Source organism: Oncorhynchus mykiss, chromosome 6 (assembly GCF_013265735.2).
Source record: "Oncorhynchus mykiss isolate Arlee chromosome 6, USDA_OmykA_1.1, whole genome shotgun sequence".
Lineage (NCBI taxonomy): Eukaryota > Metazoa > Chordata > Actinopteri > Salmoniformes > Salmonidae > Oncorhynchus > Oncorhynchus mykiss.
The window spans coordinates 68,781,048-68,807,531 of NC_048570.1; the positions used below are offsets into that span (position 1 = coordinate 68,781,048).

At 43.7% G+C, this 26,484-nt stretch overlaps 2 protein-coding genes across 6 annotated transcripts; both read right to left on the reverse strand.

Annotated features, from left to right (window-relative positions):
* Positions 1–1,192: 1,192 nt before the first annotated feature.
* On the reverse strand, positions 1,193–4,836 carry LOC110526445 (vicilin-like seed storage protein At2g18540). Of its 3 annotated transcripts, none has more exons than XM_021607436.2 (3): positions 4,400–4,836; positions 2,013–2,477; positions 1,193–1,831 (listed from the first exon to the last, which is right to left on the reverse strand). In XM_021607436.2, the coding sequence occupies exons 1-3, from the start codon at positions 4,641–4,643 to the stop codon at positions 1,392–1,394; spliced, it is 1,149 nt and encodes a 382-aa protein (XP_021463111.2). In that variant the 5' UTR covers positions 4,644–4,836; the 3' UTR covers positions 1,193–1,391. The 3 variants fall into 3 exon arrangements, with proteins under 3 accessions (XP_021463111.2, XP_021463112.1, XP_036836733.1); XM_021607437.2 differs by having other exon boundaries at positions 4,354–4,491; XM_036980838.1 differs by lacking the exon at positions 4,400–4,836 and adding an exon at positions 3,817–4,393.
* Positions 4,837–5,685: 849 nt separating this feature from the next.
* LOC110526446 (glucose-fructose oxidoreductase domain-containing protein 2) lies at positions 5,686–11,647 on the reverse strand. Of its 3 annotated transcripts, none has more exons than XM_036980836.1 (3): positions 11,327–11,647; positions 8,483–8,855; positions 5,686–7,636 (listed from the first exon to the last, which is right to left on the reverse strand). In XM_036980836.1, the coding sequence occupies exons 2-3, from the start codon at positions 8,733–8,735 to the stop codon at positions 6,726–6,728; spliced, it is 1,164 nt and encodes a 387-aa protein (XP_036836731.1). In that variant the 5' UTR covers positions 8,736–8,855; positions 11,327–11,647; the 3' UTR covers positions 5,686–6,725. The 3 variants fall into 3 exon arrangements, with proteins under 3 accessions (XP_036836731.1, XP_036836729.1, XP_036836730.1); XM_036980834.1 differs by having other exon boundaries at positions 11,384–11,643; XM_036980835.1 differs by lacking the exon at positions 11,327–11,647 and adding an exon at positions 10,798–11,201.
* Positions 11,648–26,484: the final 14,837 nt, after the last annotated feature.

The window sequence follows — 26,484 nt, forward strand, 5'->3', positions numbered from 1 at the left end:
GACAAAGGACTCGGTTGGGCAACACGGCCTTCCATCTACAACCAACCTACTGAAGCGCAGCTCAGAGTAAATATTTATTGCATTTTCCTTTTACAAATGGGTGGTAATTTAGAATGCATAAGATACTGTATTTACGATAGCACAGCTTCACCTTTGTTCCCGTCTTCCCGCTCTTTCACTCAACCCAGCCCCTTTTCCTTTGTGTAACAAGCTGTCATATCCGTTCCACTCGCCCGCTAGGGACATTTTCCTTTATGAAGTAATTTGTAATCAAGTTATGATTTAATTATGTGCATGTGTGATTCTGTGTGATTAGTTAGGTATTTAGTAAATAAATAATGAAACACAATTTTGTATTGCTGATTAAAATTGTTAGCCAGGGTTCTTGCAGATAACCAAGAATGTACAACTTTCAGATGAGACTGAATTGAGGTAACGATTGATATCGACTGCTATGGATGTAAAATATTACTAGGTCTTTAAGAGTTTATTCGGAGGATAACAGCTCTATAAATATTATTTTGTGGTGCCTGACTCTCTAGTTAATTACATTTACATGATTAGCTCAATCAGGTAATAGTAATTACGGAGAAATTATTTTATAGAATAGCACGTCATATCACTTCATCCGGCATAGCCAGACACGACAACACCTACTTAATTTTTTATTATTTTCTACATTGTAGAATAATAGTGAAGACATCAAATCTATGAAATATCCCATGGAATCATTTAGTAACACAAAAAGTTAAACAAATATATATATATTTTACATTTGAGATTCTTCAAAGTAGCCACCGTTTGCCTTGATGACAGCTTTGCACTCTTGGCATTCTCTCAACCAGCTTCATGAGGTGGTCACCTGGAATGCATTTACATTAAACTGGTGTCTCTTGTTAAAAGTTAATTTGTGTAATTTCTTTCCTTCAAAATACATTTGAGCCAATCAGTTATGTTGTGACAAGGTCGGGGTGGTATACAGAAGATAGCCCTATTTGGTAAAAGACCAAGCCCATATTATGGGGTCAAATTGCTGCAAAGAAAACACTACTAAAGGACACCAATAATAATAAGAGAATTGAGTCCAAATTTGAGATTTTTGCTTCCAACTGCCGTGTCTTTGTGAGCTGCAGAGCAGGTGAACGGATGATCTCTGCATGTGTCGTTCTGAACTAAAAATTCCACAACTTAATGACATGGTACAGGTTTATTTTCATTAAAAAAGTTACAAAAGTATTTACATCACTAAACCCCCTCCTGAGTGCATTCACCCACCATCTCCCTCCTTTTAGAGAGAGGTGTTTGAGTTAGAGTCTGAATGCATGGTGATGGGATAGGTGGTCAACTTCTGAACATTACAGTATCGTCCTGTTGGCTTACTGAAACATCCCCTAACCAAGAACCTCTTCCCTCATAGTCACCTCCTGTTCCTGTACCACGTCCCCCTGGAACAACCCAGTGGTTCGGTCCACTGTCTGTACCGGACTGCTCTCTTGCCCAGAGTCCCTTCTTAAGCACTCCAGCTCCTCCCTCTCCCTTTGCATCCTTTCCTTCTCCATCTGCAACTCCACTCGCTCTCTCTGCAGGTCTTCCCTCTCCCTCTGCAGGGAGCGGGCCTCCTGCTCCTGGCTTCTCCTCAGGGTCTCCAGGGCCACCTTCTCTGCAGATGCCTCTCTGGTGTTGGCCCGACGTAGTGTCTCCAGGAGCTCCCTCTGCTGCTCCAGCGCCCGTGCCTCCTGCTGCTGAGCCCTCCTCAAGGCCTCCGTCAGCTCACGCTCCCGCTCCAACACACGCACCTCCCCCTCACATGCTCCCATCACATCAAATGCATCTACAGAGTGAGAGAAAGAGAGCGGAGACAGGAAAGACAGCATGAAATCAAGAGCTCAGGTTCTCCAACTTACGTATTTTCATAAATGAACACACGTATGAGTATCAGTTCTTCGAATACAGAATTTTGGGATCAATTTGAGCAACACCGATACGCACACATATATAATTATTAGACCTACCTGGAAATTTCCCTGGGCTTTGTTTCAGTGCTACCCCTCCAATTCTCCTTGACAGGTTGGTGTGTTTTGGGCCTGGGTCGCCGTCTCTACGCAATGTTTTCTGGACGTCGCTGGTCTTCTGTTTCTTGATGTGGCCCTCCAGGCGAGCAAAGGCCTCTGGATGTCTCTTGGAGAGGTGGCGCAGCAGGTTGCTGGTGCTGCTCTGGTGCTGGATCTTCTCATTGCAGATCAGACAAAGCGCACGGTTCTGCTCCCCCAACCGCTCGTAGTGCGTCCACACGGAGCTCCACTTCCGGCCAGATGGTGTGGCCCCTGCACTGACCTGGCCCACAATCACAGCCCCGGTGTCTCTGACCACAGCGTGATCCTCTGCTGCCTTCAGGATGCCGTTGATGGCACTTGCGATGTCTGCGTCACTCACCGAGGCTGCCTGCTCTGGGGGCTGCTCCTCTAGCGCTACCTCCACTGAGACAAGTGTACCAGCAAAAAAAAAAAATCATAAAAAAAAAAGTTATTCCACTGAGGACTGTCTGACTCAACCATTCACCTAAAATGTGTTGCTAGCCAACTTATCTTACAGCTACACTACATGGCCAAAAGTATGTGGATTCATGGCCTTCAAATGAGTGGATTCAGCTATTTGCTGATGGGTATATAACATTGAGCACACAGCCATTTAATCTCCATAGGCAAACATTGACAGTAGAATGACCTTACTGAAGAGCTCATTGACTTTCAATGGGACACCGTCATAAGATGCCACCTTTCCAACAAGTCACCTAGTCAAATTTCTGCCCTGCTAGAGCTGTAAGTGCCGTTATTGTAAAGTGGAAACATTTAGGTGAAACAACAGCTCAGCCACAAAGTGGTAGGCCACACAAGCTCACAGAACAGGACCGCCAAGTGCTGAAGCACGTAGCTCATAAAAATAATCTGTCCTCAGTTGCAACACCCACTACAGAGTTCCAAACTGCCTCTGGAAGCAACGTCAGTACAAGAACTGTTCGTCTGGAGCTTTATGAAATGGGTTTCCATGGTCGAGCAGCCTAAGAACACCATGTGCAATGCCAAGCGTCGGCTGGAGTGGTGTAAGCTCACTGTCATCGAAACTCTGGACCAGTGGAAACACTTTCTCTGGCGTGATGAACCATACTTAACCATCTGGCAGTCCGACGGACTAACATTGGTTTGGCAGATGCCAGGAGAACGCTACCTGCCACAACGCATAGTGCAAACTGTACAATATGGTGGCTAATAAATAATGGTCTGGGACGTTTTTTTATGGGGCGGGCTAGGCCCCTTCGTTCCAGTGAAGGGAAATCTTAACGCAACAGCATACAATGACAAGACGATTCGTCTAGATGATTCTGTGCTTCCAACTTTGTGGCAACAGTTTGGGTAAGGCCCTTTCCTGTTTCAGCATGAAAATTCCCCCGTGCACAAAACAAGGTCCATACAGAAATGGTTTGTTGAGATCAGTGTGGAAGAACTTAACTGGCCTGCACAGAGCCCTGACCTCAATCCCATTGAATTGAAACGCCAACTGCGAGCAAAGCCTAGTCGTCCAACATCAGTGCCCGACCTCACTAATGCTTGTGGCTGAATGGAAGCAAGACCCCGCAGCAATGTTCCAACATCTAGTGGAAAGCCTTCCCAGTAGAGTGGAGGCTGTTGTGGCAGGGGGGGGGGGGACCAACTACATATTAATGCCCATGATTTCGGAAGATATGTTCGACAAGTAGGTGTCCATATACTTTTGGTCATGTCGTGTATTTTACATATGGTGCCTTCAGAAAGTTCATACCTATTGACTTTTTCAAAATGTTGCAAAACAACATTTTAGGGCTAGTTTTCAGACCTTGTGGGCGGGTTTTCAGAGGTCATTGGGTTAGACATTTTTACTAGACCTGGCAACACTGCTTGGCTTGTTTAATTACCCTAAAGTTGTAGACATCCTGCCCCAAAAGAGAGAATGTTATCACAAGTCAGTTCGTAAATCAGCATGTTTCTCCGCGATCAATATATTGTAACGCTGAGTCAGCTGACTCGGGACACAGACAGCATAGCTGCTAACGTTACAAGCTAGCTAGTTTTTGGTAGAAGCATTCAGCATTGTGTGTGCAGCATAATATAGCTAGTTGGTAAGTAGCATTCCATTCATTTTATACGAAGTGTGACTGGCTCAGCTATCATACTAGGTCTTCCCATAGACGCCCAGTCATTGAGCTGAAGACTATCCATATGGGCTAACACAATGGAAACATTTGACGGAATAGCTAAACACTGTCTGCATCAAGCGTGGGTTGACGAATGAAAGTTTGATACTTTACATTCGCATTACCTGATATCCGAGTATGATAACGTCTCCACATAATATCAAATCATACCATCACAATAGTCTTCACTGTTCATCATCATTGGTTGACTGTTGTCGTCCGCCGCCACAGACCGCCTATCTTTTGATGCTGCCGCGCTACTATACTCGTTCAGGTGTTTGCTACGCAAATGCCTTAGCATGTTCGTGGTGTGGCCGCAATGAAGGACGGTCTCCAAACACAGCAGACAAGTCACTTTCTTCTCATCTACGGCTCTGAAAAAAGACCAAACGACACTTCGCTTTCTAGGCGCCATCTTCCCATAAACGTCTCGTCAGTCGTCACTAGTTACCACAGCCTCAATGTCATAACGCTAGCCATTTCTAGAATCTATCTTATTAGAACGTGGTTTTAAACCTAACCTTAAGTAAACTGCCAAGCTTATGCATAACCTTAAATGAAGACCACATTTTTATTTTCATGAATTTGTACGATATAGCCCTTTTGACTTTGTGGTTGTGGTAACTAATAGACGACTCAGCAACACTAAAAAGGTACTTCCGGGTCACGGAGTTTCTGAAACGTTCTAAATAAGGTCACCGAGAGTCGACTGTTAGACCCGATTGTGTATTTGTGCACATGCGCTTGGCTAGCCAACGTCGCCTACGTGTGATCAGGGATTTCTATTGAAAAACAGTTTGTTTTATCTTCATACTTTGTCTTTGATTTGTGTCACATGCTGAAATTGGCAGCAATCGCGTCATAGCACTGCTTATCTAACAAAATGCACAACCGAAATTGCTGACATGTCAGAACATTTTCGGGACATCTGACAGGGGTCTGGCGAACAGAACAACCATCATAGGAGATTCCTTGACCCGCTCAAACTACACGACTCCCGTATGTTCTGATCCTAGCCTAAGTTCTTATGATCCTAGGCCAAATTCAGAGGATTTTACCCCGATCATGAAAATGTGTCTGGAACGGCAGAACATGGCAAAATCGTGTAGCGTGTGCATAGTACCTAAGTGGTTGCGAGTTGCTTGAATGCTGGAAAATGACACTAACAGGCGTTTTGCTGCCACCTATCGTATTTGCAGTCTTCATCGAAAGCCTGCAGCAGAGGACTGAAACCTCTATCTCGTCTAAATTAGCAACATTGTGATGCAGTGCACTTTTGGTCGGTCTAATTGTACATCCAACATTTGAATGAGACCCCAATTCCTAGGGGGAGATTGGAGCCATCATTCAATTAACATTGTGTTATATGTTTTACTTTACACTACTGGAAGACATTTAATCAGTAATTTTTGAAAATCCTCACTTTTGAGTAAATTAAACACGCACGGAGGCAGCAATAAGACTGAGATATTTATTAACTTGGGAAGTAACACGAGAGCACAGTATGTTTTCACAGCCGCTGTCCCCCCCCCACTGAAAACAAAATCACAGGTATTGTGTGTAACAGTGATAACGCCAAGTAAAACTGAAATGATAACTTAAAAACACAAAATATAAATATTCATTAACAAACTTATAGCTTATTAGACACATTTCCACTTCCTGAACACATATTACTTAAATAAAAAGCATACAGCCGTTTCTTAGTAAAACGCAAAAGTAAAAAAAGAAATAAATACAGTAGTCTTTCCACCATATAGTCAGACACATTCTATTCACAGGCTTGTACACAGCAGAGGTTGTAGTAGCATTTTAGCAGTGCAGGAGATGCTGATATGGAATATGGGATCAACAGTCAATATAATAAAATATACATCAAATAACTGAAAGTCAAGGGCGGTTGCATACGAGTAACTCTGCTGTGATGGCAGTCTGATGATGATACGCATCTTCTTGTAAACCCTACGAGAAGTTGTAAAGTTAGATTTGTTATGAAATTCTTGAGTTAGTAAGTTACTCTTTAAAAGTAGCAGTTTGTGTATAGTACACATGTATAAGAGATAATCCTACATTTCATCTGTGACATCTATGTAAACAACTCCAAACATTTCTTACATCAGCAGAAGTAGTGAGGCACAGTGAGAAACTGTAGTGTGAATACTTAACACTTCCTCCTTCAAGGTGTTCACTGATTAGACAGGAATGTGTGTGGGTAAGGTGAACTAGGGTCGGATTGGCTGGAACATTTTAAAAAACACACACAAGCATGCACACAAACTCTGCTGAGAAGAAGAGTTGACATCAAGTAGAAGGTGTGCCCACCAGTCTGCCTGGCTGTGGCTGCTTGCAGGACAAGATGCTGTGGCTTTGAGTGTGGCCCTTATGCACGGAAGAGGTCACCAGACACAGGGTAGTAGTTGATAGGACAGGACCTCAGGACAGGTCAGAGGCTGTCTGAAGGTCATTTATATTAGTATGTGTGTATATAAACGAGTACTCAGTTCTTGTTTCTCTGTAGCGCCTCACAGAGGTTTTGGTTGGGATCTGGTTCCTGTGTCATGACCTCCACACTTTCCCACTCTCCGCTGCGGCTTGACCGTTTCACCGCCTCCACCACCGTCTGCACATACAGCCCATCCTCAAACGTCGACGCCATTGCAACTGGCCCCCGCGCCCACGACCGACGCTCTTCCTGTGCCTGGAAAGCATCTTTTAGAGCCTTAACCATGGAGCCTAGCCCCCGCAGGTGTGGCAGGGGGACATCCTTGACCTCTTGTCCTGTCCCTTTGCTGTCCCCTAGCAGCAGCTCCTCCCCGTTCCCTCCATTTCGCTGCCCATACAGCTCTGTCCCCCTGGCAATCAGCCTCCCTGCTGACCCAACAACCATCACCTCGTGGACAAAGGCCCCCGGCATGTTGAAGTTCAGAGTCACAGTGCAGCACACTCCTGACCCAGTCCCAGGTCCAGAACCAGACCCTCCCATCAGCATCTGGAAGAAACAGAAGTCATCACTGGTGACTCGGCGGATCCCGCGGATCGCTCCATTCTGCCGCACAAACGTCCTGAGAAGGCCATGCACCCGTATTGCCCGTGCTCCCATCAGGTGACTCAGCAGGTCCACGAGGGTAGAGCCAACTGTGTGGAGTCCGCCACCCCCCATCAGCTCCTCGCAGGTCCAGCCGTATGATTGATCGAGCAGACTGGGGCCATAGACGCGGGCGTCACACACCTGCAGCTCACCCACGTATCCCTCTGCCAGCAGCTGCCGCATTGCTACGAATGCCGGGAGGAAGCGCAGAGCATTACCCACAATGCTCAGCAACTGGGGGTAGTACCGCGCCGCAGTCACCATCTTGAACGCGTCCACAGCGGTAGCAGCCTTCTCACATACCACATTCTTACCTATCCCTGAGAGAGAAAGAGAGATGTTCCTGAAAAGCACCTCTATGCTTCAACAACCACCATGTGTGTATGTAGGTTGTGGCACTATTTATTAACTGTGTGTGTGTCGATGAGCAAATATAACCTCAGCCCTGACCTTAAAGCCCCACCCAACTAAGGGGTTCCACCAATCGACCGACACAGAAGGAGGAAGAACATACTGTCCAGACCCCTCTGCCGCGCACACACACACAAAGAGCAAGTCCCTCCCCCCGGTTGTTGGACACACTCTTAGGAAGCAGGAACTAAAGCAGGAAGCTAAGGTCAACGCTCAGGAATTCACCCAGATAAGACAGTCAATTCACCTCCTCTGACATCATAACCTACTAGTACCTCAAAACTCACGATTCAGTTAAAGCTTATTGGCAACTATTGTAAATCAATCAGAATACAGTGAAAGAGTGAGAAAGAGGAAAAGAGAGCCTCAGCCATGGAGAGGGAAAGAGATGGGGGGGGAAAGAGGTATGCGAGGTATGAGTCCAGACAGATTAGAAGAGGAATGCAGCCAGTATCAGTGTTCAGAGACTGTACTGTTTATGTAAGTTTGTGGAAGCATCGCTTCCCTACGGCCTCGTCAATTACTTGTGTGCTATGAAAGCACAGTAAGAGTATTTTGTGTGTTTGCTGAGTGTTGTGTAGGCACTGTGCCAACGTTTGTGGTGTAAACACTGGGATTGTTACTGTGATTACCAACACTCTCCCACGGGGCAGGAAAGAGCCCCAGTCTGCCACACTTCCTGGGTGGGGCTGGACACTATAGAACCCAACTGTGTGTGTGTGTGTACAAGCGTGCATGCATTTGTGTTGTCTTACCCAGGGCTTTGACGGCAATCTGCCGTGTGAGTGGGGGTGAGATGTAGATGCAGACCAGGTCAACATCAGGGTGCAATAAGACATCGTCTGATTGGCTGGTGTGAAACGGAATGCCCAGCTCCTGCGCCAGGGATCTTGCCTCCTCCTCGCTTCTCCCCCAGAGCGCACGTACCTCAAACCCTTCCCCCCGCAGCAATGGAACTAGCATCCGTGCCGTACTCCCTGTGCCAAACACACCAACACCAGGCAACATTGCTGCCACTCCTCTTCACTGTATGTCTGGTCTGCACCACACAGACACGCAAGCATCCCAACGTCGTCCTACTCCCACCACTCTTCTCTCACAGTGGTAGTATCTGCCGTATGCTATTGCCTGGCAACAAAGAAAATGTTTTATAATTATTATTATGTACAATGGAGACTAAACGTTGTTTTACTTTTACATATATTGCACGATTTTGAACGTCCACGACTACCTGCTCCTCTGTCCAACTATCTACAGATTGTAAGACCAGATGTGATTTAACCAAAGATTTTTGGTATCAATTACTGCGAGTTACAGGCTTGCCTATAAAACACGTTGCCAGAGGTTTTTTCAACTAACCTGGTATTGATTGAGATAGATGGGTCCACCCCAAAGTGTTACATGTCACAATGACACTCATGTCTCGATCAGTGAGAGAAGATTTGAAATAGACAAGATGGCGCCGTACACATTGTTGGATTACTTCATGGAGAAAAACATTTATTCATTTTAACAATGGAGAATTTTCAAAATTCAAAACGCACCACCTGCAACTGGACATTTTAGAAGATGCGTTTGGCTGAATCGAAAATTAGGAGTGTCGCCAATGCCAGGTTATTTGAAACTTGTTCTCTAAAACTATTTGATATTCATACCCATGGTTCTATGGCTGATAACCAAGTAGTTCACACTACAGAACAGCAAAGACTGCTACTTATGCATGTGTGACATAAGCAGAACCATAGCACTCAAACTCCCTACAGTTCTCAGCTTTCCCTGTCTGCCTTGTGTGAACTACAACCCTGATGCTGTGTTTTAACATTTGGAAACGTCAAATCATCGCTTGTGATATGGCCCTTATCTCTCATCAGCGAGAAAAAATCCTTCAGATAAAGAAGATACTTAATATAGAAGTTTTGCACAGTTCCATACAGCTATGGGTGCTTCCATTCTACCAAACTACATGTCAAGTTATGTTTACACACAGGTGTTCGGAGCATGCTAGATTGCTAAGTTTGTCTTCAGTCTGTTTTCCCTAAACAAGTGCTGTAACATTGAGATATGGCAGTGTGGGAGCACTAACCCTATCAAGGTGTGTATAAATATAACCTCTTATTTTCTGAAAAGTATTTCTTGCCGATATGAAAAATGAGGTCCATATGCTTCCAAAACCTTATCGAATGCGATGCATGTTAATGTTCAGACCGAGTGACGGGGATCTTATCAAAACTCGCCCCTACAGAAGACGCCTTCGTATAATGTGTACTTGAACTAAGAGTCATGACCTAGGGCTAGGCAGAACCACATCTGGACTGAACAAAAATATAAACGCAACCTGTAAGTGTTGCTTTCATAAGCTGAAATTTAAAAAATCCCAGAAATCTTTCATCCACACTAAAAGCTTATTTCTCTCAAATGTTGGGAAAAGCTTACTTCTCTCAAATGTTGTGCACAAATTTGTTTAAATCCCTGTTAGTGAGGATTTATCCTTTTCCAAGATAATCCATCCACCTGACAGGTGTGGCATATCAAGAAGCCGATTAGACATGATTATTACACAGGGGCACCTTGTGCTGGGGACAATTAAAAGCCACTAAAATGTGCAGTTGTCATAGCAATGCCACAAGTTGAGGGAGCATGCAATTGGCATGCTGACTGCAGGAATGTCCACCAGAGCTGTTGCCAGATAATTGAAAGCTAATTTCTCTACCATAAGCTGACTCAAACGTAATTTTAGAGAATTTGGCATTAAGTCCAACCGGCCTCACAACCGCAGACGACGTGTAAGGTGTTGTGTGGGCAAGCGGTTTGCTGAGGTCAACGTTGTAAACGAAGTGCCCCATGGTGGGGTTATGGTATGGGCAGGTATAGGCTACGGACAACAAACACAATAGCATTTTATCGATAGCAATTTGAATGCACAGCGATACTGTGACAGGATCCTTAGGCCCATTGTCCTGCTATTCATCTGCCGACATCACCTCATGTTTTAGCATGCTAATGGCAAGGATCTATACACAATACCTGGAAGCTGAAAATGTCCCAATTCTTCCATGGCCTAAATACTCACCAGACCTGTCAGTCATTGAGCACATTTGGGATTCTCTGGATCGATGTGTATGACCGCGTGTTCCAGTTCCCGACAATATCAGCAACTTCGCACAGCAATTGAAGATGAGTGGGCAACATTCCACAGGCCACAATCCCCAGCCTCATCAAGTCTATGTGAAGGTGATGTATCTTGCTGCATGAGGGAAATGGTGGTCACACCAAATACTGACTGATTTTCTGATCCACGCCCCTACCTTTTTCTTTAAATTCTGTGACTAACGGATGAATATCTGTATCCCCAGTCAAGTGAAATTAATAGATTAAGTCCTAATTTATTTCAATTGATTGATTTCCTTATTGAAACTGTAACTCGGTAAAATCGTTAATTGTTACGTTTATTTTTGTTCCAAATAGATTGTTAGCTAACATTAACTAACCAGTGGCTGGGGAGGCAGAAGCCCAGGGGTCCTGGATAAGGATTTTGAAAATCGATGAGATCTTTATAACCACTATTGTGACTAGGATATATTTGTGGTCAGCTAGGGTACCTTCGTTAAGCTCAATTACTTCTGCACCGCCGATTGTTAGGAGGCTATGCCGTGTACCTGCTGATGTGATGACGTTCCCCGCCTCCGTCAGACTCCCGGTGGTCGTTTAATCTGTGGCAGCAAGACTCACCATCCAGGTCCAAAGTTCATGGTAACAAAGCAAGACTCTCAATTTAGTCACACTTCTGTATTCTGTCCAACAGTTGACTTTTCGAGGTTCACTTTGGGCATCCGCGTTCGCCCAGCATCCGTCTTTCTTCACGAAGTTGTCCTGATGCGTCTGCGCAGTGTTGTCGGAGCGACACAATTCCAGTCACGCCCATCTGAGCAACGCCCGGACTGGTTTCGAGGAGGGGGGGGCGCCCAAGCCATCAAGACCCACGCCATTGGCCGTTCGATAGCCAATGGGCTCTCAGCAACGCTTTCACCTCCTTGTTCGAGGAGAAGCAGTCTGCCTGCAGCAGTGCCGCGTCCAACCAGCTAGTTCGATTGACTGACAGCAAGTTAAATGCGACGTTACATGTAAATTAAGCAAGCTAGTTTAACGAATTCGATATGGTTTACGAGTATAATTGCTTGTTTTCAGATACAAAAATAGTTTAAGTTGCATCATTGATATTGTCAAAGACATACAAACATTGGTATGACACGTTGCACTTCATGAAATCAAGAACAAAAACTGGCGACTTTGACAGACTGAGCAGTAATTGACACTGGAAGAAAGTGAAAGACAACTCTGTAAGGTAGCTAACGTTAGTTACTGTAATTTATCTGTCGATGATGTGTTACTCGGAAATTACATGTCTGTTCACTTTTATTCCAATAACGTGTGCATGTCGTTACATATAAAACGGCACGCACCAGTATCATGATAGGTAATCGACCTAATGGTAAATGTTAATTCAGAAATATTTTAATGCATAGCATGCAAACAAAAGTGTTAGTTATTATATTAATGGCATTTTTACAGTTATGTTTCCATCAATGACGGGTAGGCCCCCCTATAAAAAAGGGACTTATTATATAATAAAATGTAGCCTAAGCTATGATATTAGATATCTTTTTTCATAGAGTGTTATTACAATCAAACCTATTCACATTGTGTTTTAAATTGAAGTGTGCTTGATGTATCTGACACCACAAATTAAGTTCCCTCTGTGAAAATAAAGATAGTCATATATGCTATGTTTTGTTATGATGTGTTTCCAATAGCCTTAACTTGAATATTGAATCCATTTGTCACGTGAGTGCTGCAACTGGACTGTGCTGTTTCTCTGCCACAGGCTATTTTACTTATGTACAAGACACATTCTAATTGCTCTTCCATGCTGGCAACATTTCTGTCCTTTGTTTTCCCATATGTAGAGGGTCCAAGTGGGAGTGAGGTCAGCGAAGGAGGGGCAGGAGGAGTTAGCAGAGTAGGCTTATATGTAACCTGAGCTGGATGTGGTAAAATGGAGAGTTCGATGTATGATATGGGATATTTTATGCAGATAAATGGTTAAGTCATGATCTACCATGATCTATTTCCGAATTGGTTAAAATAAGGTTAGGTTAAGGGGGTTGGGGTTGAAGGTCCAATGCAGCTGTTTTTATCTCCATATCAAATCATTTCTGGCCTGGGGTAAAATATTAAGTACCTTACTGTTATCGTGTTCAATTAAAATGGTAAAAAAATAAACAAAACATAATTCTTAGCAAAGAGTGATTTCTCAAGCAAGAATTGAGCTAGAACTGTCGGAATGGTCTGATTGGAAAGGGGAAAACTGAAAATTAGTTATTGGCAGATAGGTTTGGAAATCTATTTCATATTGGTCTGTTAACTAATTTACCGCCTGGTGATGTCACTAGCCAGGCCAAAACGCCATCCCACCAAAGCAGGATGAAATTCCATGCAGTCTTGTCCAACAGCTCTTACACTAAAAGGGCATTATAATAATTTTCACTATATTATTCCAACCTCAGTGTCGAAATATACAATATATATGGCCTCAGAACAGAATACATCGGGGCATGGACTTTACAAGGTTTCGAAAGCTGGCCCATGTTGACTTCAATTTTATTTAACGAGGCAGGTCAGTTAAGAACAAATTCTTATTTACAATGACAGCCTACCCTAGCCAAACCCTAACCCACACGACGCTGGGAAAATCACAGCCGGTTGTGATACAGCCTGAAATCGAACCAGGGTCTGTAGTGACGCCTCTAGCACTAAGATGCATTGCCTTAGATCGCTGCGGCACTCAGGAGCCCTCAATGCTTCCCACAGTTGTTGTCTGAGATCCCCAAAGATTGGAAAGCTGCTGTGGTCATCCCCCTCTTCAAAGGGGGAGCCACTCTAGACCCAAACTGTTATAGACAGACCTATATCCATCCATCCTGCCTGCCTTTCTAAAATCTTTGAAAGCCAAGTTAATATACAGATCACCGACCATTTAGAATCCCACCGTACCTTCTCCGCTATGCAATCTGGTTTCCGAGCTGGTCATGGATGCACCTCAGCCACGCTCAAGGTCCTAAATGATATCATAACCACCATCGATAAAAGACAGTACTGTGCAGCCGTCTTCATCGACCTGGCCAAGGCTTTCGACTCTTGTCATTCACCGCATTCTTATAGGCAGATTCAATAGCCTTGGCTTCTCAAATGACTGCCTCGCCTGGTTCACCAACTACTTCTCAGAGTTCAGTGTGTCAAATCGGAGGGCCTGTTGTCCGGATCTCTGGCAGTCTATGGTGGTGCCACAGGGTCCAATTCTCGGGCTGACTCTTTTCTCTGTATACATCAATGATGTCGCTCTTGCTGCTGGTGATTCTCTGATCCACCTCTACGCAGACGACACCATTCTGTATACTTCTGGCACTTCTTTGGACACTGTGCTAACAAACCTCCAAATGAGCTTCAATGCCATACAACACTCCTTCCGAGGCCTCCAACTGCTTATAAATGCTAGTAAAACTAAGTGCATGCTCTTCAACCAGTTGCTGCCCGCACCCTCCCGTCTAGCATCACTACTCTGGACGGTTCTGACCTAGAATATGTGGACAACTACAAAAACCTAGGTGTCTGGTTAGACTGTAAACTCTCCTTCCAGACTCACATTAAGCATCTCCAATCCAAAATTAAATCTAGAATCAGCTTCCTATTTCGCAACAAAGCCTCCTTCACTCATGCTGCCAAACATACCCTCGTAAAACTGACTATCCTACCGATTCTTGACTTCGGCGATGTCATTTACAAATTTGTCTCAACACTCTACTCCGCAAATTGGATGCAATCTATCACAGTGCCATCCGTTTTATCACCAAATCCCCATATACTACCCACCACTGTGACCTGTATGCTCTCGTTGGCTGGCCCTCACTACATATCCGTCGCCAAACCCACTGGCTCCAGGTCTTCTATAAGTCTTTGCTAGGTAAAGCCCCGCCCTATCTCAGTTCACTAGTCACCATAGCAACACCCACCTGTAGCACGTGCTCCAGCAGGTATATTGCACTTGTCATCCCCAAAGCCAACACTTCCTTTGGCCGCCTTTCCTTCCAGTTCTCTGCTGCCAATGACTGGGACGAATTGCAAAAATCACTGAAGCTGAAGTCTAATATCTCCCTCTCTTTCTTTAAGCATCAGCTGTCAGAGCAGCTTACCGATCACTGTACCTGTACACAACCGATCACTGTACCTGTACACAGCCAATCTGTAAATAGCACACCCGACTACCTCATCCCCATATTATTACTTACCCTCTTGCTCTTTTGCACTCCAGTATCTCTACTTGCACAGCATCATCTGCACATCTATCACTCCAGTATTAATGCTATATTGTAATTATTTTCAAGTTATGTACCCAGTAGATCCCTCTGGTCCTCTTGCACTTTAGTTACTATGCCCCCGGCCTCTGGAATAGCCTGGCAGAGAACCTGAAGGGGGCCGAAACTGGACATATTTAAAAAAAGATCTTTAAAATACAAAACATTTTTTAGCTGTGATTTTCCTTTGGGTGCTTTTTAGTCGCTCAGTTTTTTTTTTTTATCCTCCTTTTGTTTGTTTTTATTTGCATTATTTTTTCCTCTAAAGGACATTGCATAGCATTCCATGTTTGGAATATGCTCTCCTTTTCAGGAGAGAGCTTTACCCCCATGATGGTTGTATGTAGTGTGTTCTGTGTCATTGATACACAAATCTACTTTTATGAGGTAATAATTTCCTGTGATAAAATTAAATTAAAGGCAAAATAATATCAAATTGCCTAATCTGACTAAATGAAGTCCCAATACCTTCATGTGTGTTTTTTATAAAGACTCATCTACTCATTGATTGTGGGTTTTTCACTTGGATCATAAAGTCAATCACTTTTCTCCTGTCTTTTGATGTTAACCTGTCCTGGGTCTTTGGAGGCATTTACAGCCTTCAAAATATATAGTCCTCTGAAGAAATGTCTACCTTTTATGGAGGTGGTCCCTGTACAGGGACCGCTCAGCGGAAATTTCAGAGCGCCACCTATAGTACTTTACTTAGTACTCGTTAAATCTCAAACTTTCATAAAAATACACATGCAAGGTACTGAATTAAAGCTACACTCGTTGTGAATCTAGCCACCAAGTCAGATTTGTAAAATGCTTTTCGGCGAAGGCATGAGAAGCTATTATCTGATAGCATGCACCCCCCAAAATACCAGCACGACACGTAAACAACAGATTTTGCGGTAGCCGGCGCTACCCAAAACGCAGAAATAAAATATAAAACATTCATTACCTTGGACGAGCTTCTTTGTTGGCACTCCTATATGTCCTATAAACATCACAATTGGGTCTTTTTCCCGATTAAATCCGTCATTGTATACCCAAAATGTAATTTGCTGAAGGCCAGTCTGATGCTGCAAAAAGTCCATTTACAAGACGCAACGTCACTTTTTAAAATTACAAAAGTCGCCTATAAACTTTTACAAATCACTTCAAACGACGTTTCTAAACCAACTTAGGTATTAATAAACGTTAATGATGTATCAAATTGATCACGGGGCGATCTGTATTCGATAGCAGCAAGTCTGGAAAACATCGTCCATTTTTTCAGTTTCACAACATACTGTGGTGCGCCAAATGAAGGGAGGGGTCTATTCGTGTTGTAACCAAGGATAAATGATTCTGATATTGATAGCAATGGTGACGTCGTGTGGAAGCTGTAGGCGTTTACAGGGGGTTCGCATATATTTTCTCTCGTCTTAAACAATTCATTGAATGGCGGACAAATATTTTGTTTTTGGTAAACAGTTTTACCGGGGATTTTTACTCCTAAACACGTTCTGTTATAGCCACAGACCCGATTTAACCAGTTTTAGAAACTTCAGAGTGTTTTCTATCCACACATACTTATCATATGCATATACTAAATTCCTGGCATGAGTAGCAGGACTTTGAAATGTTGCGCGATTTTTAACAAAAAGCTGCGAAAATTCGCATCATCCATAACAGGTTTTAATACCAGAAAAACGTCATAAATGTCATACACATCTATTAGGTCAAACACATAATTTCAATCACATTTTACCTGCATGATGTGGAACCAACACAGAAGAACATGAACATTTTGAAAGACTTCCTTTATGGCCCCCACCTCCTCCATATCTTTGTAAATCATGAAGGCCCTAGATGTACTGTAACAATAAGAAAGAAAAGGGGCCTCCCGGATGGCACAGTGGTTAAGGGCGCTTTATTGCAGCGCCAGCTGTGCCACCAGAGACTCTGGGTTTGCGCCCAGGCTCTGTCGTAACCGGCCGCGACCGGGAGATCCGAGGGGCGACGCACAATTGGCCTAGCGTCGTCTGGGTTAGGGAGGGTTTGGCCGGTAGGGAAATCCTTGTCTCATCGCGCACCAGCGACTCCTGTGGCGGGCCGGGCGCAGTGCGCGCTAACCAAGGTTGCCAGGTGCACAGTGTTTCCTCCGACACATTGGTGCGGCTGGCTTCCGGGTTGGATGGCGGTGTGTTAAGAAGCAGTGCGGCTTGGTTGGGTTGTGTATCGGAGGACGCATGACTTTCAACCTTCGTCTCTCCCGAGCCCGTACGGGAGTTGTAGCGATGAGACAAGATAGTAGCTACTAAAACGATTGGATACCACAAAATTGGGGAGAAAAAGGGGTAAAAAAAAAAAAAAACAATAAGAAAGAAAAGAGGTATAAAACATGTTCATTTTATATTCATAAACTATAGAAAATGACTTGGTAATGGCAAGTCATAGTTATTCACAAGAAACAGTTGTCAAGGAGGAGCTGTACAAATACCTTGTCTCAGCAACATTTTGCTGATGATGATCGTTGCCACTGGGAAGCCATGCCCACTTTCATCCCTGACAACTAGTGCGTAGACTGCATAAGCATAAGTTGTGAGGCCTGAAATGTCATTGTAATATTATTGATTTACAGTTGAAGTCAGAAGTTTACAAACACTTAGGTTGGAGTCATTACAACTTGTTTTTCAACCACTCAACAAATTTCCTGTCAACAAACTATAGTTTTGGCAAGTCGGTTAGGACATCTAACTTTGTGCATGACACTTGTGCAAGTCATTTTTCCAACAATTGTTTACAGATTATTTCACTTACCTCACTGTATCACAATTCCAGTGGGTCAGAAGTTTACATGCACTAAACTGACTGTGCCTTTAAACAGCTTGGAAAATCCCAGAAAATTATGTCATGGCTTTAGAAGCATCTGATAGGCTAATTGACATCATTTGAGTCAATTGGAGGTGTACCTGTGGATGTATTTCAAGGTCTACCTTCAAACTGTGCCAAGACCTCAGAAGAAAAATGGTAGACCTCCACAGGTCTGGTTCATCCTTGGGAGCAATTTCCAAATGCCTGAAAGTACCACGTTCATCTGTACAAACAATAGCATGCAAGTATAAACACCACGCAGCCGTCATAACCCTAAGGAAGGAGACGCGTTCTGTCTCCTAGAGATGAATGTACTTTGGTGCAAAAACTGCAAATCAATCCCAGATCAACAGCAAAGGACCTTGTGAAGATGCTGGAGGAAATGGGTACAAAAGTATTTATATCCACAGTAAAACAAGGCCTATATTAACATAACCTGAAAGCCAGCTCCGCAAGGAAGAAGGCACAGCTCCAAAAACGCCATAAAAAAGCCAGACTACTGTTTGCAACTGCACTTGGGGACAAAGATCGTACTTGTTGGAGAAATGTCCTCTGGTCTGATGAAACAAAAATAGAACTATTTGGCCATGATGACCATCATTATGTTTGGAGGAAAAAGGGGGATACTTGCAAGCCGAAGAACACCATCCCAACCATGAAGCACGGGGGTGGCAGCATCATGTTGTGGGGGTGCTTTGCTGCAGGAGGGACTGGTGCATTTCACAAAATGTAATGCCATCATGAAGAAGCAAAATTATGTGGATATATTGAAGCAACATCTCAAGACATTAGTCAGGAAGTTAAAGCCTGTTTGCAATTGGGTCTTCCAAATGGACAATGACCCCAAGCATACATCCAAAGTTTTGGCAAAATGGCTTAAGGACAACAAAGTCAAGGTATTGGGGTGGCCATCACAAAGCCCTGACCTCAATCCAATAGAAAATGTGTGGGCAGAACTGAAAAAGCGTATGCGAGCAAGGAGGCCTACAAACCTGACTCAGTTACACCAGATCTGTCAGGAGGAATGGGCCAAAATTCACCCAACTTATTGTGGGAAGCTTGTGGAAGGCTACCTGAAACGTTTGACCCAAGTTAAACAATTTAAAGGCAATGCTGCCAAATACTAATTGAGTGTATGTAAACTTCTGACCCACTGGGAATGTGATGAAAGAAATAAAAGCTGAAATAAATAATTATCCTCTACTATTATTATGACAATTCACATTCATAAAATAAAGTGGTGATCCTAACTGACTAAAGACAGGGAATTTTTACTTGGATTAAATCTCAGAAATTGTGAAAAGCTGAGTTTAAATGTATTTGTCTAAGGTGTATGTAAACTTCTGACTTCTGTATATATTTTTAAGTTTAAGTTTCACGTTATTGCCATACTCACCAGAATATGAAGCGTCCATAAAAAGTAGATTCTTCCCACCCTAAAATATTTTCTGCCTTTTGAAGTATGAGTATTTGTGGTTGATCTGTTGCTCTGCAGAGGCTGATGGTATAATATCTCACTCTTAAGGTCTGGTTTCACAAGCGAGTCAACACTCCAGGAGTTGTTTTCATGATGCCTGTCCAGGGTCTTCATTCGATTCTTTAGGTACAGGATTTCCCTGAGAGATGGAAAGAAAACAGGCCCACAATTCGCTAAGTCCCCTGCAAGTAGGCCTATAGAGAGCACTCTCTTAGAGGTGAATTACCTCTGAAGTGATGTACAAGCGAGCGCTCTTTGACTTGCCTATCAACCAAAAGCTATTGTAATATTTTACATTATATACAAGTCCATTGTAATGATGGGTATTAAATAGATAGACAATCATAGACAATCATTTTCTAACTATTTTCATCAATTACTGAGCCTTCACCTACCTCTCTCCCCAATAGGTTTCTTCTCACAAAAGTACCCTTCTGAAGGGAAGACACAGCTGATTGACAGATAATTAACGTTTTCATATATTCAAAACCAGGAAGTTTAGTAGTAAAAGACAAGGTTTACATTTTTTTATTTTATTTAGCAACTGCTAATCAGCAATTCCGCTTTATTTAACAGACATATGTACATTGTTATCAACCTCTTGCCCTGGGCTCCCGAGTGGCGCAGTGGTCTAATGCACTGCATCTCAGTGCTAGAGGCGTCACTACAGACCCTGGTTAGATTTCAGGCTGTAATTACAACCGGCCATTTGGAAGTCCCATAGGGCAGAGCACAATTGGCCCAGCGTTGTCCGGGTTAGGGTTTGGCTGGGGTAGGCAGTCATTGTAAATAAGAATTTGTTATTAACTGACTTGCCTAGTTAAATAAACAGCCTTATACCCTGACTACACCGCCCGCGTCACGTCCGCGAGCATTGCAAAATAGATTTAGGAATCTGTTATTCAATTATTGCACCCACGCTGCTTGCGCTCGTCAACGAGCGTCTGCTTTGCCAAGGGCTAAAATAGAAGCCATTCCTATTTCTGACACAGATCGCGCTGCCTCTCATCTCCTCATTGGTTTATAGAAGCAGGTACCCACGTGCCATCTCCTCATTGGTTATACCCACGTAGGGTATATTTGTCATTGCCACAAATACAAACTGTTTTGCCGGTTGTCGTGATAATACTATGAAAGTGTAGATGCTAATCACCATATAAGTTCAAAGATGAAAAGGCCTGGAAGGAGGAGAGATGACTAGAAATGATTGGGTTGAGCGTTTTGTGTGGATTAATGTTATCCCAGGACAAATTAGCTAGCAACAGCAAGCTAGCTAAATAGGACAAATTAGCTAGCAAGTGCAAGCTAACTACCTAAATTGCCATACATGTTTAATGCTGTTCGACCTGTCCCCAAATTAATGTCATTAGTTAAGAGTTTGTTTTGATATTTTAACCTGCATGTCGTGATCGCGTTTGGTGTAGGGGACAAAATAAATGTGTGCACGTGTAACAGGGTTGGTTATGTTTCCACTTGCCTCTAAAGAAATGTGTATTTAATGTTCAAGCATTCTTATTGGTTAGTTCAACTCTGATGACAATAAGGTGTGTTGTGATTGGCCCCGCTTGCAGATAGGGGGAGATCTCGAACGTCAGGTCTCCCCAGTATGAAAATGTGATGCAAGGGGTAGGTCACGTTCTGAATACTGTTTTCTATTTCACAATGTGTACAAGTTTGCTGTACGTTACTGATTTATACATGTGTGGGTATATGGTACCTGTTAGGGATTGAGGGGCTGTCTGGCATGTGCTTGCTGTAAATAAGTGTGTTAGCTAGCATACACCGATGTAATGGTCACATAAGCCACTGCTAACACAGTTGTCTTCATGCTACAGATTTTGCCATCGACAGCCATCAATACCGCTAAGCCCTGCACAACTAACGTACTGTTTCCCATTTAACAACAGAAATAAATGCTCAACTGGGACCATGGCCGAAGTGATTTATTTTGAGAAAACAACGCATGGAGAGTACATTATACATCTGTTACACACGCGCGCAGCCGGTGTGGGTTCCGTGTTAAGGGACATGGCAGAAGGACACAATGCAATTAACGTTATACAGAGTGGGAGGAGAGAGAGGCATTCCATCACCAGCATAACTGTAGTTTTTGTATCTATCTAATTCGTTAGCAAGTTTGCTGAATTTACATATAGCATGTTATTTAGCTCACTGTTGGACCCCGGTAGCTAGTTAGCTACTTTGACGCTTTGGGCGAGGGATGCAGACTGATTATCCTCGGACGCGGTGGTAGAAGCGTTGCTGAGAGCCAATTGGCTATCGAACGGCCAATGGCGTGAGACGTGGGTCTTGATAGATTGGGAGCGTCACCGAAATAATATTCCTGTTCGTGCGGTTCCGGGGTGTTACAAACGGATTACGCTTCGAACATACCGACTGAGTCATTGCCACAGTGCTGCATAACATTTTACGCAGCTAGGCAACTATACTGAGGCAGGTATATTTTGCCAGACGGTCGAATGCGGTTGGACACATGGAGAGAATAATTTTCGCAGTATCCTCAAAACCGGCTTTTTGACACAACTGCTGCAAGCTACAGGGACATAAACACCAAAAATGCTGCGTGTCCACGATAGTAGGATTACCAGGTACATTTGGTAGTGAGCTTGTATTAGATGTGTCTAGCTAGCTAAACTAGCCAATGAGTTGTGTGTGAAAGAAATGGTAAAACAATATTATTTTTTCTATTTTATATTTATTTCACCAGGTAAGCTAGTTGAAAACAAGTTCTCATTTACAACTGCGACCTGGCCAAGATAAAGCAAAGCAGTGCTTTATTATGATAGTTACTACCCCTGATAACTTGCCCAAATAACCATGTTTTAAAGAGTGTATGCGAGAGAGTGAGTGTGTATGTCAGGTTAATAGAAATGATGGTAGATACTTCCCCTGATAATTTGGTCAGATAAACTGTCTGTACAGTAGGTGACATTTACATGATAGCTATCTAATAGCTATAGTTATGCTAGGTGATGGTTTGGCTTATCCTGTTCATGTCTATGTAAATCAAATCAAATTTTATTTGTCACATACACATGGTTAGCAGATGTTAATGCGAGTGTAGCGAAATGCTTGTGCTTCTAGTTCCGACAATGCAGTAATAACCAACGAGTAATCTAACTAACAATTCCAAACTACTACCTTATACACACAAGTGTAAAGGGATAAAGAATATGTACATAAAGATATATGAATGAGTGATGGTACAGAACGGCATAGGCAAGATGCAGTAGATGGTATCGAGTACAGTATATACATATGAGATGAGTATGTAAACAAAGTGGCATAGTTTAAAGTGGCTAGTGATACATGTATTACATAAAGATGCAGTAGATGATATAGAGTACAGTATATACGTAGACATATGAGATGAATAATGTAGGGTATGTAAACATTATATTAAGTAGCATTGTTTAAAGTGGCTAGTGATATATTTTACATCAATTCCCATTATTAAAGTGGCTGGAGTTGAGTCGGTGTGTTGGCAGCAGCCACTCAATGTTAGTGGTGGCTGTTTAACAGTCTGATGGCCTTGAGATAGAAGCTGTTTTTCAGTCTCTCGGTCCCAGCTTTGATGCACCTGTACTGACCTCGCCTTCTGGACGATAGCGGGGTGAACAGGCAGTGGCTCGGGTGGTTGTTGTCCTTGATGATCTTTATGGCCTTCCTGTGACATTGGGTGGTGTAGGTGTCCTGGAGGGCAGGTAGTTTGCCCCCGGTGATGCGTTGTGCAGACCTCACTACCCTCTGGAGAGCCTTACGGTTGTGGGCGGAGCAGTTGCCGTACCAGGCGGTGATACAGCCCGACAGGATGCTCTCGATTGTGCATCTGTAGAAGTTTGTGAGTGCTTTTGGTGACCAGCTGAATTTCTTCAGCCTCCTGAGGTTGAAGAGGTGCTGCTGCGCCTTCTTCACGATGCTGTCTGTGTGGGTGGACCAATACAGTTTGTCTGTGATGTGTACCCCGAGGAACTTAAAACTTACTAACCTCTCCACTACTGTCCCGTCGATGTGGATAGGGGGGTGCTCCCTCTGCTGTTTCCTGAAGTCCACAATCATCTCCTTTGTTTTTTTGACGTAGAGTGTGAGGTTATTTTCCTGACACCACACTCCGAGGGCCCTCACCTCCTCCCTGTAGGCCGTCTCGTCATTGTTGGTAATCAAGCCTACCACTGTTGTGTCTTCCGTAAACTTGATAATTGAGTTGGAGGCGTGCGTGGCCACGCAGTCGTGGGTGAACAGGGAGTACAGGAGAGGGCTCAGAACGCACCCTTGTGGGGCCCCAGTGTTGAGGATCAGCGGGGTGGAGATGTTGTTACCTACCCTCACCACCTGGGGGCGGCCCGTCAGGAAGTCCAGTACCCAGTTGCACAGGGCGGGGTCGAGACCCAGGGTCTCGAGCTTGATGACGAGTTTGGAGGGTACTATGGTGTTAAATGCTGAGCTGTAGTCGATGAACAGCATTCTCACATAGGTATTCCTCTTGTCCAGATGGGTTAGGGCAGTGTGCAGTGTGGTTGAGATTGCATCGTCTGTGGACCTATTTGGGCGGTAAGCAAATTGGAGTGGGTCTAGGGTGTCAGGTAGGGTGGAGGTGATATGGTCCTTGACTAGTCTCTCAAAGCACTTCATGATGACGAAAGTGAGTGCTACGGGCGGGGCGGTAGTCGTTTAGCTCAGTTACCTTAGCTTTCTTGGAAACAGGAACAATGGTGGCCCTCTTGAAGCATGTGGGAACAGCAGACTGATTGAATATGGGGGATTGATTGATTGATTGAATATGTCCGTAAACACACCAGCCAGCTGTTCTGCGCATGCTCTGAGGGCGCGGCTGGGGATGCCGTCTGGGCCTGCAGCCTTGCGAGGGTTAACACGTTTAAATGTTTTACTCACCTCGGCTGCAGTGAAGGAGAGTCCACATGTTTTGGTTGCGGGCCGTGTCAGTGGCACTGTATTGTCCTCAAAGCGGGCAAAAAAGTTATTTAGTCTGCCTGGGAGCAAGGCATCCTGGTCCGTGACTGGGCTGGTTTTCTTTTTGTAATCCGTGATTGACTGTAGACCCTGCCACATACCTCTTGTGTCTGAGCCGTTGAATTGCGATTCTACTTTGTCTCTATATTGACGCTTAGCTTGTTTGATTGCCTTGCGGAAGGAATAGCTACACTGTTTGTATTCGGTCATGTTTCCGGTGACCTTGCCCTGATTAAAAGCAGTGGTTCGCGCTTTCAGTTTCACGCGAATGCTGCCATCAATCCACGGTTTCTGGTTTGGGAATGTTTTAATCGTTGCTATGGGAACGACATCTTCAACGCACATTCTAATGAACTCGCTCACCGAATCAGCGTATTCGTCAATGTTGTTGTTTGACGCAATACGAAGCATATCCCAGTCCACGTGATGGAAGCAGTCTTGGAGTGTGGAATCAGATTGGTCGGACCAGCGTTGAACAGACCTCAGCATGGGAGCTTCTTGTTTTAGTTTCTGTCTGTAGGCAGGGAGCAGAAGAAGAAGACTGTGGGAGGAAGTGGAGAGGACTCGGGGACAGGTATCAGAGGGAGAAGGGCAGAGAAAGAGAAGAGGTCTGAGTCAGCAGCTTCATCTAGGACCTCCTGAGATTATTATGACCCTCCTGGGAGTGACCACTGAAAGCCTTGAACAGGATGTGGCCGTGGAGACAAATGAGAGAAACATGGAGAAATGAAGAGGAACAACGTCACACCAGCCCCCAGATCCACTCAGCTCATTTCAGCAGAGGCTCCTCAAAGCCATCGAGAGGGATGCAGCCCAACCTGATCCTCACATTAAGGAGGATGAAGATACCCTCTTTGCCATGAGCCTGTTGCCAACCCTGAAGTGGCTGCCTCAGCAAAGAAAAGCAGCAATCAAGGTTAAAATTCATTAGCTAGCGTTTTGATGCAGAGTTCAATGGTGTTTTTTTTTTTTCTCCACTACACAGGTAGTGTCATAAGTATTGTGTCAGTGAAGTAAAGTAGGTCATTTTTTACATTATACTCATGTACACTAATTGATATTTCAGATCAAAGGATTAACTTGAGGAAAATGTATAGCTGTTGCTGGGTTAGAAAATATCCTAAAACAGTTTGCAGTCTAAATATTTGCCTGTCATATTCATCTTTTGATTTAAAATACAAATTCATGAGTAAACAGCAAGAATTACCAACTTTACCACACTGTGCCAATGTTTATTCCACTAACTACACTATACAAGTAGTATTTAGTTATCATGAATCTCACATTTTATGGTGTTATTATGTAATGCTTGTGTGTTGTTTTTCTCTTCCCTTCCAGAGATAGTCAATTTAGCTGACCAGCTCACAGGAAGGACAGTAAGAGGAGACTTGTCTGGTTGTTGTTTTGACCTTCTCCTCCAATGGGTTTTGAGCGGGAGATGAGGAGAGAGGGCACGAGGAAATGCAACTGAGACATTCCAACTGTCCTCAATTGAGATTTTCCAACTGTCCTTATTCCGCTTACTATCTCCTTGTTAGTAGGCTTTTTTAGTATGGAATTCATAAAGTAAATAGTTTCTCAATACTTAGGATAGCATTCATTATTAGTTGTACATAGATTGCATGAAACCTGACACTGGAGAATTCAGATTCTCTTGTTATTTTACAAGACTAAAGGTGAAATGCGTGTTTACCTATATTGTGGCGACACATTTTTCAGACACACACCACTCTTCTCTGTCCCTCAGATCTCCAGTGCCCTGCCCTTTCTCTCTTTATGGCCATGTCTGAAGTTCCTTACTAGGTCTAGGCTTTGAGGAGTCCCTGTATCTGTCTGCAGCTATGCCAAAAATACATGCTCTTTTTGTTCTCTTACAACAATTGTGTAGCCTTTATTTTTACATGCACACACACACAACTCTTTCAATAGTTTTTATTTTTTGTAACATTTTTACAACACATACCTGTCATGTTCTTTCCTGTACTTGCCAGGTGTGTATAATACTGATGTTAATGGGAGAGGGAAGGGGTTAAGG

What these genes read in the sequence shown, in the direction of transcription:
- LOC110526445 (XM_021607436.2), bottom strand. Translation starts at nt 4,643, where the DNA reads ATGGCGCCTAGAAAGCGAAGTGTCGTTTGGTCTTTTTTCAGAGCCGTA. An exon ending in CAGTGAAGACTATTGTGATG is followed by an intron (nt 2,478 to 4,399) that starts GTATGATTTGAT and finishes CACTTGTCTCAG; the next exon opens with TGGAGGTAGCGCTAGAGGAG. An exon ending in AAGCCCAGGGAAATTTCCAG is followed by an intron (nt 1,832 to 2,012) that starts GTAGGTCTAATA and finishes CTCACTCTGTAG; the next exon opens with ATGCATTTGATGTGATGGGA.
- LOC110526446 (XM_036980836.1), bottom strand. Translation starts at nt 8,735, where the DNA reads ATGTTGCCTGGTGTTGGTGTGTTTGGCACAGGGAGTACGGCACGGATG. An exon ending in GATTGCCGTCAAAGCCCTGG is followed by an intron (nt 7,637 to 8,482) that starts GTAAGACAACAC and finishes TTTCTCTCTCAG; the next exon opens with GGATAGGTAAGAATGTGGTA.